The 12,702-nt window shown below is 44.5% G+C and overlaps 1 protein-coding gene across 2 annotated transcripts in view; it reads left to right on the top strand.

The window, feature by feature from the left end:
- The window catches only part of Pcsk6 (proprotein convertase subtilisin/kexin type 6), a 181,108-nt gene that overhangs the window by 56,561 nt on the left and 111,845 nt on the right, over positions 1-12,702 (top strand). For both annotated transcript variants that reach the window (XM_047539423.1, XM_047539422.1), the window contains exons 3-6: positions 2,868-2,978; positions 3,522-3,665; positions 5,151-5,227; positions 7,655-7,743. In XM_047539423.1, the coding sequence (XP_047395379.1) occupies positions 2,868-2,978; positions 3,522-3,665; positions 5,151-5,227; positions 7,655-7,743 (421 nt within the window). The remainder of the gene's footprint in view (positions 1-2,867; positions 2,979-3,521; positions 3,666-5,150; positions 5,228-7,654; positions 7,744-12,702) is intronic.

Here is a 12,702-nt window from a genome sequence, read left to right as displayed (position 1 = left end):
AGTCGAGTCTCCCACCCTCTCTTCTTCCCACCTGACCATTTGTTCATAAGTTGTATGGAAGAATCAATTCCATGAGTGGCATATGCTCAGAGGCCCTCAATGATGTAGTTCTTTATTTGAAATGTTTCTATCACATACATAATGAAAGGCCTTGAACGTGCATTGAACATGCAAGCATACCCCTTTAGCTTGGACAGGTGCTAACTCCATTTGATGGAAGAGTTCAAGTTTCAGTTGCTTGGTTGGGTCTTTGGCCTTTCCAGAGTGGTCAGGTAGCTTCAGCCTGAGGGGTATCTGAAGCAGAGCTTTAGCATCTAAAGTGGGAGCCAGGTGAATTCACATTATCTACCCAGACACTTGGGAAGACTCAGTACATCTTTGTCTATTATGCAGAGAAATCAGGGAATGTGAACCTGGAAAATGGTTTCTTCTTTGTGGTGGGCAGGAAGGAAGACCAGGGATTCAGTGGATTCCCAGGGACAGATGAAGCGTAAGGCAGTGATTAGAGCGGAGAAGAAGGACCAGGTGCCACTGGCTAAGTCAGCCTCTCTGTCCATGCTGTCTGTACCGTCCCCAAACCTGGCAGATAATCTATTCTACTCAGTCCCATCAGCCTGGCACTGTCTTGGCTGTGATCGGAGACTTACAGTGAGCAGGCTTATTAGCAGGGATGGTGGAGGGCTGAGATGGTACCTTTGGGAGAGCCCCAAGCCATGCCCTGGACTCTGTGCAGTCACAGCCTACCATCAGAAATGCGTGTCAGCATGGGGTTCTTATCAGAGCCCAGCCATAGTAAGGGGCTCGGATGCCCAAACCCTATTACCCCACTCGGCAGCAATTTCATGATTTCTGGCAAATGTCTTCCCACATCACCTGATTCTGGGAGAGTTGCCCACTTGGGTTTGAAATAGTAGAGTTCACCTCCTTCTCTGACTAGAGTTGCACTTTAGTGGGCACAGAAGTCAGAAGGTGCTGGATGGTATTAAGGGCAATTTGTGAATCCAGGGCTCAGCCTGGCAGCACGGATGGAAACGTCCCAGGGAGGTGGGAGCCATGAGGAATCTACATTCTGCCTTGTTTTATAACAGAATGTTTAGCAAATTATGAAATATCATCCTCGGTATTTTAAACCAGGTAAAAGCATTCTAGTTCAGGAGTAATATATGGGGAAGTTGGAAAATGCCATCAGTGGGCATTATGAAGAAAATATCTCATTTTATAGTTTTATTTTCTGTAGGCGTATCTACCAGTGGCAATTATAAATTATCTAGGACTTACTGCTGAGGCCCTTTTAGTGTCTAATCCAAAATTGATTTTGAGCTCTCTGCAGTGTTTCTAAGGAGCCTGGTCTGCGGGTGTTTTATAGGCAATCACGTTGGTGGCGGTACTTCTTTCTAAGCATTTTGTCTTGTACCCCAAAGATGAATCCCCCACCCCAAACTGTGAGGCTCCATATAGGAGTGTTCTGCCCTCCTCCCTCAGGACACTAGGAAGCTGAGGCTAGGAGAGGAGGGGAAGTCTTGCCCCAGGCCTGAGGGCACCTTTATTCCCTGCCTCTTGACCTTCAGCAACACCTTACCATGACAGTTGGTCAAGCTTTCAGGACTAGCCTGGAGTCCCCAGCCTTGATCCAGTGGCCTCAAAGTCACTTGGAGCCCCCTGCTCCTCCTTCTCTTTTCCTCTTCCTTCTCTTAGGTCCTGATCCCCCGCTGCCCCGCCGCCACACACATACACCCTAACTCTTCCAGGCAGCCTGCCCTGTTCAGAGCCACACCATACTCTATTGTCTGCTTGGCAGGAGCCCTCAGACTATGGCACAGACTCTGTGGGAGCAAGGCTGGTGTCCGTCCTTCTCATGCTGCTAGTCTTGAGCCCTAGCACCAGGCTGAACCCCAGCTTCCAGCATTACTGAATTAGGTGGGACTACCACAATAGACCAAGGAAAACATTCCCACTCCCATGAATTCTTTCCCCAAAGTCCTTTAAAAATGATTAAGTTCTTCAAACTTGAAAAGAACATGCACATACATAATGATAATAATGGCTGTGCCAGGCACTGGCCCGAGCATTTGATACACACTGTTCATATTCTAGCCCTCGTGACAGTGCTTGATGATCCCCATTCTATAGATGAACAAACTGAGGCCAAGGAAGGTAGCTCCCTGTTCTGTGTCTCACATCAGGTGAGTGTGGAGCTGAGTTTTGAATCTGGGGAGCCTGGCTTTGGATCCAGGGATCATCTTAAATACCATAAACCACCTTTCATATGTTGTTCTTGATCACAAAGGTAAATCATACCGATTAAAAGAAATACCTAAAAATCCCCAAAGCAACATAAAAATTTAAAACTTGCAATAATTTCACTACCCAGGAATTGCTGCTGTTGATATGTTGCTGTATCCTTTTCTAGATTTTTCTCTGTGCATGTTTTGATACCATGTTTCTAGTGGCTGCCAAAATTTCTAATATATGAATTATCATAATTTACTTATTCATGTCCTCACTATAAATCAATTTCCAATAACAGTTTGACCAAACAATTTATTTCCTTTCTTCACTTCTTCCTTTCCCATACACGTATTTCCTTTATATTTAGAGCAAATCACTTGTCAATTTTTTGGCAACTTCACAAGGCCCATATTTTTTAGTAGAATAACTTCAAAATATATCAGTGCATTATTATTTTCCCCTCCGCATATAACAAGCAAGTCGTACTTTTCCAAATGCAGTCACCTTGAAGTAAACACCTCCCAAATATCTACTATGACCTGATATTCTTGCAAAAGGAAACCTAGGCACCTGTAGAGAGGCTGCATGAAATTAGGAGCTTGTTTTTAAAATGAAGAGTAATTGTTTCTTCCTGGTAGGTGAAATGGCTCCAACAACAAGAAGTGAAACGCAGGGTGAAGAGACAGGTGCGAAGTGACCTGCAGGCCCTTTATTTCAATGACCCCATTTGGTCCAACATGTGGTACATGGTGAGTAGAGTGTGGGCCTCTGTGCCTCAGGGCATTTGCTTTGCCATCTGGGTTTCTGGCATGGGTTAATTTCCTCCAACTGAGCTAAATTCCCAGGACAACACCAGAGAGACACACTTCATTTTGTGTATAAAGTTCCTGCTTCAAGGGGTGATAGTACTCTCATTCTATAGTATTCTCATTTGCTTCTTTCTGAAATTAGGTGGAAGTATAGGGTGGGCTCTTTGAGTAGGGAAGTGATTTGATGCACGCTGTAGGTCTAACAGGATGGTGAAGACTTGTCCTGGACAGAGTCCCAGCTCAGAGGTGATGCCTGAGGAAAATGACAGATTGCCAGGTGCAGAAAAAGCCAGGGGAACCCCCCACCCCCACGTTTATTCTTCCTGGGTCTAGGTGGGAGGAAGAGAGTCTTGCCTGCCTAAGGCCTGGGCTGCTGTTTCCTGTTACTTGTTGCAAGCGTAATCACCTCTCTGGTCTACACGGTATGTCCGTTGTGCGTCAGGAGTATCCGCGTCGGGGGCTTTGTATCTTCTGTGCATACAGCATTGTGGTGACAAGAACAGCCGCTGCCGGTCAGAAATGAACGTCCAGGCGGCGTGGAAGCGGGGCTACACAGGAAAGAATGTGGTGGTCACCATCCTCGATGATGGCATTGAGAGAAATCACCCAGACCTGGCCCCAAATTATGTAAGTCAAGCCTTGGAACTGAGTGTGAAGATGTTCAACCATGCTAGTTATTCAATAAATGCAAATTTTAAAAACAGAAAATTGCTTTTCACCCCAGCTCATTAAATTAGGCAAAAACAAATTTAAAAAATACCACTATGCTGGGGAGCACTAAGGAAATAACCATCCTGCCACCTGTGAATGACCTGGCCAGAGAGAGGGATTTGCCTACATGTCTGAGGAGTTGCACATATTTCTAGGAATGGAGACTAAAAGACCAAGAAGCACCTGCACAGAGGTGGTCATCATATGAATAGTAGCTACATGGACAATGTTTAAACATGGTCTTTGAGGCAGGTGTGGTAGCACATGCCTGTAATCTCAACTGTAAGGTTTACAAATTCAAGGCCAGCCTGGATGACTTAGTAAGACCCTGTCTCAAAATAAAATATGAAGAGCTGAGGGTGTAACTGAGTGGTAAGAGTGCCTGCCTAGCATATGCAAGGTCCTGGATTCAATCTCCAGTATAAAAAAATAAAATTAAAAAAAAAAAAACAAAAAACCTAAAAACTTGGGCTATGGATCCAGAGAGCCTGGCTTCCTATCCTGGTTCTGTGACTTACCAACTCTGGAGACCTTGACCAAGTTGCTTAACTTCTCTGTACCTCAGCCTCACCATCTGTAAAATAGGAATAATAAGAGGACTATCTTACAGGGTTATTATAAGGATGAAATGAGCCCATATATGTAAATAAGAGAGCCTGGCACATAGTAAATATGATAAATGCATTAAATACTCTAAGGAACCTGGGCATCTAATAGTGGCTAAGTAAAACATATTGTACCCACTTAGTAGATAATTGTATAGCCTTTAGAATTGAGTTTTGAAGACTGTCAGTAATACTGGAAAGTTTTCGTGATATGTTTTCAAAGGAGGATAAAAATGATATGGTTACTATTATACGTACATAAGCAAAAATGTATGTATTGAAATATAAAATTAAGGAAAGTCCGGCACATAAGTCAACCTAGTTTAACCTTGAAGATATCATGTTAAATAAAATAAGCCAGTCACAAAAAGACAAACGCTGTATGATTCCACTTATGTGAAAGTACCTACAGTTGCCAAATTCTAGGGACAGAAAGCAGAGTGGTAGTTGCCAGGGGCCAAGGAGGGAGGAACGGAAAGTCAGTGTTGAGTGGGCACAGAGTTCCAGTTTGGGAAGATGGGAAGTTCTGGAGATTGATGGTGGAGATGGTTGCACAGTGAATGCACTTAACTACCACCAAACCATACGTTTAAAACAGTTAAAATGATAGATTTAATGTTAGGTATATTTTACCACCACATATATATCAGTATCACATAATATATGTGATGATAGTTATAGCAAGAGAGAAACTCTGTGTGTAGTTTTATTTTCCAAGACAGGCATAAAAATAATTTTAAAGAGTACTGTAATATTTTATGCCATTGCTTTTCACTCACCAAGATTTAATTCCTAGGATTCCTACGCGAGCTATGATGTCAACGGAAACGATTATGACCCATCTCCACGATATGATGCCAGCAATGAAAATAAGTGCGTCCCTTTGTCTCCTCTTCTCTTGCTTCTCTGTTCCTCTCTCTGTGGTCACTGTTGAGTTTCTACCCAAGGGCCCCTAGAGATGTGGGGACTGTAGATGCCTCTCTACACTGGGCACTGTTGAGGGCTTACCCAGGAGTCAGAAGCCACCCTTGGCACAGCCCCTCTGGCACAGGTGGCTTCTGTGGAGTTAACCTCTTTCTTTAGCATTGCTCCTGTTTCCATTCTCGGTAGAATATTTTAGAAGAACTAGCCTTAAATCTGGTGGTCTCCATAACTGGCTGTGTTCCATATCAATCTGGTTTGAGCACATGGGTCACTTGTCTGAACTTTTGTGACAACATCTTTGACCTTTTGAGCAAGGTGGGAGGGCATGGGCAATGCTGGACAAACCTAGGTTCAGATCCCAACTCAACTACTCTCTAGCTGTGTAGCATTGTGTACATTAAAGGACCTTGTTGAGACTCTGTGTCTTAATACCTTTCAGGCTTTTCCATGGAGATGACGTACCCACCTCACATAGTTGTTGGGGGTCGGGGGATGGTGGTTGAAGAATGCAAGCTGTAGGTGCTCAGGAAGCCACAGGGGTTGTCTACATTGCCCAGGTCACCTGATCTCTCCCGAGACATCAACCCTGCAGTTGCTCCTGGGGGTTCATTTGCTGTGCTGACTGTCCTTTCTTTGTCAGCATGCCCTATGCCCTGAGTTCTTACCGTTCTTCAAAAATATTTAGAGGAATATAATAAAGGTTCTTTCTTCTTTCCCCGAGGTTGACAAGGTGCTTGCTCAGGTATATCCTCTTACCAGGGTTGTGTGAGTCAGCTTTCCATCACCAGAATAAAAAACCTGAGATAACTGGCTTACAAAGAAAAAGAAAGCTTCCTTTGGCTCATAGTTTTGGAGGTTAAAGTCCATGATTTAAATGGCTCCATTGCTTTGAGCCTGTGTTGAGGCAGCACCTCATGGCAGGAGCAGAACCATCCACCTCATCAGCCAGGAAGAAAAAGGGGAAAGAAGGAGGGACTAGGGTCCCACAGTCTCCTTCAGAGATGTGCCCCAACTTACCTAGGGCCCTCCCACAAAGCCCTTCCTCCTAAAGTCCACAGTATTTCCCAACAGCACCACGCTGGGGACCAAGCCTGAATACAAGGGCCTTTGGGGGACATTCAAAATCCCCCAGTGCCCAGTGCACAGTGGTACTGTTCTGTAGACCCCACTACTCAACACGCAGAGGTGGGAGGATCTTTTGAGCCCTGGAGTTCAAGATCAGCCTGGGAAACATAGTAAGACCCCCATTTTAAAATATAAAAACAAAAACAAAACCCAGACAGTGCTGTGCAGGAGGCTTGGCTGGACTGCTGGGTTTTGCACTACAGGCTGCAGCCTAGTCATGGGGGCTGCTTTCCCTGACTCACATCCCAAGGTGCCCTTCTGGCCCAGCAGTGAGGATGCCTGGGGCAAAGGGGCCTGTTTCCCAGTCACACATCGGGGAACAGGAAGGTATGATCCATATCCCATGCAGTGACCCTTGAAGGGCAGGATTGAATCCCAGCATGAGCCATTGAGCTACGTGACCCTGTGAGTGGCCATGGGGCAGTGAGAGTTCCAGAGAAGGATAGATGACTCCCTTCCAAAGGGCTGGCATGCAGAGCCAGGGCCATTTTTAAAGAGGGTTTTAAATTTGAATCAATGATTCTCATCCCCTGTGAACTCTTCTTAAAGATGTGTTGTTTAGAGTTGCCCATATTTTGGCCTCTGCTGGGGGAACTGACCCAATGTGGCACATTGGAGAATGGAGTCATTACAAAGAAAAGCAATTTGTTTTTCTGATAATTTCTTCATCGTCCTCCAGCTGCTATTGAGTGTTCAATTTAGAGTATTCTTCCTCAGTTCCAGCTTAAATGGTCACAGAAGTGGTAGGGAGGGCTGTCCTGGATGAGCATAGTGTTGTAGGTCACGGGACAAACAAGTGTCAGTTCTTCCTTTCATCCCGCCAGTCAGGCAGGTGTTAATGCTGGACCTGTGTGTGCCAAGTGGCGTTAGTCACAGGAAACAGAGCTGAGACCAGGGACTCCCCCATGAACTACAATGGCAGTGAGCCAGTGACAGGTGCTGGGAGGGGAAAGTATGGGGTCACCGGTGCTGGGAACAGGCTTCCCTGACCCTGACCTGGGGGAGGCATCCCGGAAGAGACAAACTGTGAGCAAATGCTTGCCGTGTGCATGGTGGCAGGAAGGGCTAAGCAACACCTGGCTAGCTCCTTCCTCCAGGAAGGCATGGTGGAGAGGGGATGCAGAAAATGGGCTTTACTGGCATCCCTTGGCACAAGGATAACTGACTTGTTGCAGGAGAACTGAGCAGTGTGTGGAATTCATTAATAATGACTGGACCAGGGCCTCACTTTGTCTTTTTCCTTTGCTTCAGACATGGTACCCGTTGCGCAGGAGAAGTTGCCGCTTCAGCCAACAACTCTTACTGCATCGTGGGCATAGCATACAATGCAAAAATAGGAGGTAAGGCTGGGAGCACACAGCCCCCGGGGGCTGAGGGGCCCAACCGGAGAGCTCCCTGACTGTGGGTTTGGCAGCTTCGCTCCTTTGGCCCTGAGCATATCATGACCCTGGGGTGGATGCAGCAGTACCAGCTGTGCCATGACCCAGGCAGCCAGCAGAGTGGTTGGGGCCTTGAGACAGAGGAATGGCTTGCTATTTTATCTGAAAAGCTATCCCGGGTTCCACCAGAAGGCCACCCTCTTTCTCTCATGTGATCTCACTCGCCTGACCACTGGCTCACCTCCAGCCATCAGACTGCCCCTTCTGAAAGGCTGCGTTGAGTTTCCTTTGGCTCCCAGTACTTTGGTGACTCCCTTCACTTCCCACACAGACTTAGTCTTTCCTTGTCCCTGACTCCCATTCAAGCATCCTGGCCCACTTCTCCCACTCCTGTCCCTTAACTCTTGCCAAAAGACATTTGTCATAGTTTCCTGAACATGTCCAGTCTTCCTTTTTATACCTGGGCTTACACCATTCCTTTCCTTCCCTGCCTGTCCCTGGCTCTCCATTGGCTCAGTCCACCTGTGACATGAACCATTTCATGCCCAATGAGCTTGGTGAAGTGCTCCTTATCAGCCACCCCAACCCCCAACCCCCTGGGGGGTCTGCTCTTCCCCAGGTGTATCTGCCTTCATTTTTTGGCTTCTCACAGGGTAAGTCAAGCTGCCCTTGATAGGATGGGGCTTTTGGAGCAAAGGCTAACCTATCTTTCTGTGCCCCACTGGAACCCAGCAGTGTGATAACTCAGTTGCCAAGTATTCTGAAGTGTCCACTAAGTACATACTACTGAGCAGGTGGGGGCAGAAGACAGGGGTTCCAGGCAGCCTTGAGACTGCTGGCCTCACTGGGGAGGCCTGTCTACCTCTGTTGGACAGTGCACTTTCTCATTTCAATGGCTGCCACTGCCTTTTTAGGGACAGCTGTAGCCTCCTCAGCTCCACATATGAGCAACACAAGGTAGGGAAGTGGGGTCAGGGGTTTCCTGGATCATCCAGTCCTTGAGTTTCAAAAGGACAGCTCCCAGCTTTTGCTTAATTAGGACTCTCTGCCTTTTTTCTCCCTTGGAAATCTTTGAAGTGACTGGGATTGTCACTTCATGATAGAATTAACCCCCAAGGATGTATTCTGAGGAAAAAAATGAAGGACTTATCAACTGGCCTCCCAATTTTAAGAGTTATTTTATCCTGAGATATATAGTTCTCCCTGGAGCCTTTGATGATGACTGAAGACCACTGAGAAGTCTCCCCTGAGTTGTAGAATTAGGCCGACCTGGGCAGTAAGCCCTTTCCCACTACTCAATGGCTGTGTGTCCTTAGACAGCTCACATAATATCTTTGAGCCTGTTTCTTCACTGGGTGGAGGGATTGTGGTGATGCCGCTGCCTCTCCAGGTTTGTTGTGAGGATGATCAGCTGTTAAGTGCACAAGCACTGCCTCAGGGCTCAGTCTGCAGGGAGCCCCTGTACCCCTCTTTCCCTCCTGCTGAAATTCTCACAGAGAATGAAAGTGATTTGTTCTGCTTCAACCCCACCTTTGGAGTTTTTTGAGACTTAGGGACCCTCAAAGTCCCTAGACTGGCAGCCTGGACATCATCTGGGATCTGTTAGAAATGCAGAATCCTTGCTCCATCCCAGATCTTGTCAGCCAGAATCTGCATTATAACAAGATTACCACAGGATTGGTCTACAAATGACAATTTGAGAATGCTGACTTAGAGGACTCTCTGGGGTCATGCAGGTAGGTAAGATTGTAAGGAGGAGCCATGGGGAACAATGTACATACAGCATCTGCCACAGAAAATTTACAGTATATGTAGCTTGGTATTATGTCCTAGTTCTACACTCATGGCAAAATTATAAACATAAATTTTGCAGATTCGAGAGAAAGAGTGCCTCTACTTGCAGTACTTGGAAACAGGAGTGTTTTTAAATTAATGCATGGAATACCTTTGAACAGATAATGATGTGTAATTATGGCTTTGCCACTGAAGGAGAGAAGATGGAGATGACAGACACAATTTGGGACCTCCAGGAGCTCAGCATTGTCTTTAGGTGAACAATACCAACATGGAAACCAGTATAGGACCAACCACTGAAATGAGAGGGGCAGACATGGGGCCCTAGGGGTGGCAGGACAAGCCCTCTGTGAAGGCAGAAGCATGGGACATGGCTTGAGCACTGTGGAAGAATCTGGAGTGGAGGGCTGAGGAAACAGTGGGGTCTGCCACATGGAGCTTGGAGGGAGGGTACTATATAGGAACAGGGGACAGGAGGTGACTGGGCCATGTGAAGACAAGTAGAGGGTTGAGGCTGCACTTGAGCCAAGGAATCTGTGACCACCAGGCTCTAAAGTTTCTGTACACAGCTTCAGCCTCCACAGAGGGAGCCACCCCATGTTCCTACCCCTGGACAGAAACCTTTGAGCACCCATCATGGGAAAGCCTCCCGCCTTCAATGTGCTTGCACATAGCAGGGAATCTTTCTGAGATGCCTCTGCAACTGACCATGGAGCTATACCTCTTTAGATACTTTTTTTTTTTCAGCTGCTGCTCAGGAGGTTATGCATATCCTATCTTACTCCAGACTATCTAGAATTAATGGTACACTCCTTTATAATGTATAATGTGTGACTCCAAAACAGGTTGTTTCAGTTCACACTCACTCTCATCCTCTGTGATGTTGCTTTCATATTTTTTAACTTCCCATGTTAGAAACCCACAGTGTATTGCTGTTATTCTTCCTTTAAACACTCAGTGGACTTAAAGAAATATACTTTCCTACACATACACCATTTTCTTCCTTATTTTCTCTAGCTTCAGATTTCCATCTTGTTTCCATTTTTCTTCAATCTGAAGAATTTCTTTTAGCATTTTTTGAAGTTTCTCCCCCAGCTGGTGAGAAATTCTCTCAGATTTTATCGCAAGTGTCTGCATCTTCATTTTGCCGAACACTGAGTGCTTTCTTCTGATGCTGTAAGGATGTTATTCCATTGTCTCCTGACATCAATTGATGTGTCAGTTGTAATCCTTATTACTATTTCCCTTTATATAATATGATTTGTTCCTCTGACTGCTTTTATAATATTTCTGTCCATACTTTGCCTAAGAGTATAATGTCATTTTGAATAACTTTCTTCATATTATTCCAGCTTGGGGTTTGCTATGTTTCTTAGTGGGTTGTTCTGTTCCAGATCATATTTGGAAAACATTTTGTCAATATTTCTTCAAATAGTTCTTAATGCCATTTTATCTCACCTCCCTTTGGTTATCAATTATAGTTGTTTGCTTGATACACCTTACAGGTTAGTGAGGCTCTGCTCATTTTCAGTAATCCATTTTTCTCTATGTACTATTAATTAGATGATTTCTATTGCACTATCTTTAGATTTACTCATTCTTTCTTTTGTTGTATCCAATCTGTTCTTAATTCCATACAATTTTTTTATTTCAGATATTGTACTTTTTTCTTATGATTTCCATTTGACTCTTCTTTACCATTTGTAATTCCAGAGATTCTCCATCTCTTCATTCATTATATCTATCTTTTGTTTTAAGCTCTTTAAGATATTTGTAAGAGTTACTTTTAAGTCTTAGGTACTAATTCTAGTCTCTAGGTCATTTGTATGTTTCTAATGATTGATTTTACTCTTAATGGGTCACATAATCCTGTTCCTTTGCACATATGTAGTAACTTTTTATTGTCTAGTAGACATTGTTATGCCACATTGTAGAGACTCTGGATTCTGTTTTCTTTTTCTGAATACTGTAAAATTTTGTTCTAGCAGTCATTGAGATTTGAAATTTTAAAGACTTATTTATTCATTTTTTTAAAAAAATTTAACAGCATGCCTTTATTTTATTTGTTTATTTTTATGTGGTGCTGAGGATTGAACCAGTGCCTCACATGTAGTAGGCAAGTGCTCTGCCACTGAGCTGTAGCCCCAGCCCTCATTTTTTTAAATGGTTGATCTCTTTCTGATTTGCCCTTACCTCAGGGAGACACCCTTAACTCAGGCACATAGTCTTTATTCCTATACCATGACCCTTTGGGTATTTCAGCAGAAAATCTGAAATATTTACCAAATCTCTAACTTAGCAAAACTCAGTCTCTAAATTTGATTCCACTGTGGTAGGTAGCAGTTGAACTATCTGCCCAGATCATTTAGCCCTTAGCTGTTGTTTTTATCTGGATTTTTATAGAGTGTGACCCAAACATATCTAGTTCAAGGGCCTGCCAGGTGGTTGAGGGGAATTTATGTGTCTTTCTCTGTAGCTGTCTTCTTTTTTGATATTTCTTCTCTACCATCTTTGATAGTTCCTAAGACCATCCCCGATATCTGAGGTGAATAAGTACATTTTCCTGATTGAGTTCTAGCTCTCTACAACAAGAGAAATGGAAGTTCCTACAGGGGGAAAGTCATCTAAACTTAGATCATAACCAAGTACGGTTCCTTCTTTCAAGTAGAGAATCCTTGCCTGCCTCTGATTGCTCTCCAGTGTCTTTAAGATTTTTTTTAATAAATATTTTTTCCAGAGTTTGTAATTATTATGTTTTGAAGAGTTACTCTGGTATGAGCTACTCTGTCCTTGTTGAAACTAAAGCTAGTGGTTTCTTTACCAAACAGATTTGTGTATTAGTTATCCATTGCTGCATAACAGTCATTCCAAAATGTAGCTCCTTAAAACAACAAACATTGGTTAACACAGAGTGGTGTAGCTGAATGGTTCTAGCTCAGGGTCGCTCACAAAGTTGCAGTGAAGCTTTTGGCAGTCATGGTAATCTGAAGGTGGACTGGCACTGGAGGATCCACTCCCAAGATGCACCACTTAGGTGGCTTTTAGCTAGATGCTTCTGTTCCTTGCTGTTGAGAGGAGGCATTGATTCCTCACCATGTGACCTCTCTATAGGATCGTTCGAGGGTC

The sequence above is a fragment of the Sciurus carolinensis genome, chromosome 2 (assembly GCF_902686445.1).
Source record: "Sciurus carolinensis chromosome 2, mSciCar1.2, whole genome shotgun sequence".
In the NCBI taxonomy this organism is placed as follows: Eukaryota; Metazoa; Chordata; class Mammalia; order Rodentia; family Sciuridae; genus Sciurus; species Sciurus carolinensis.
Note: the sequence above shows the minus strand (reverse complement) of the source record. Positions and strands in the feature narration are given on the sequence as shown.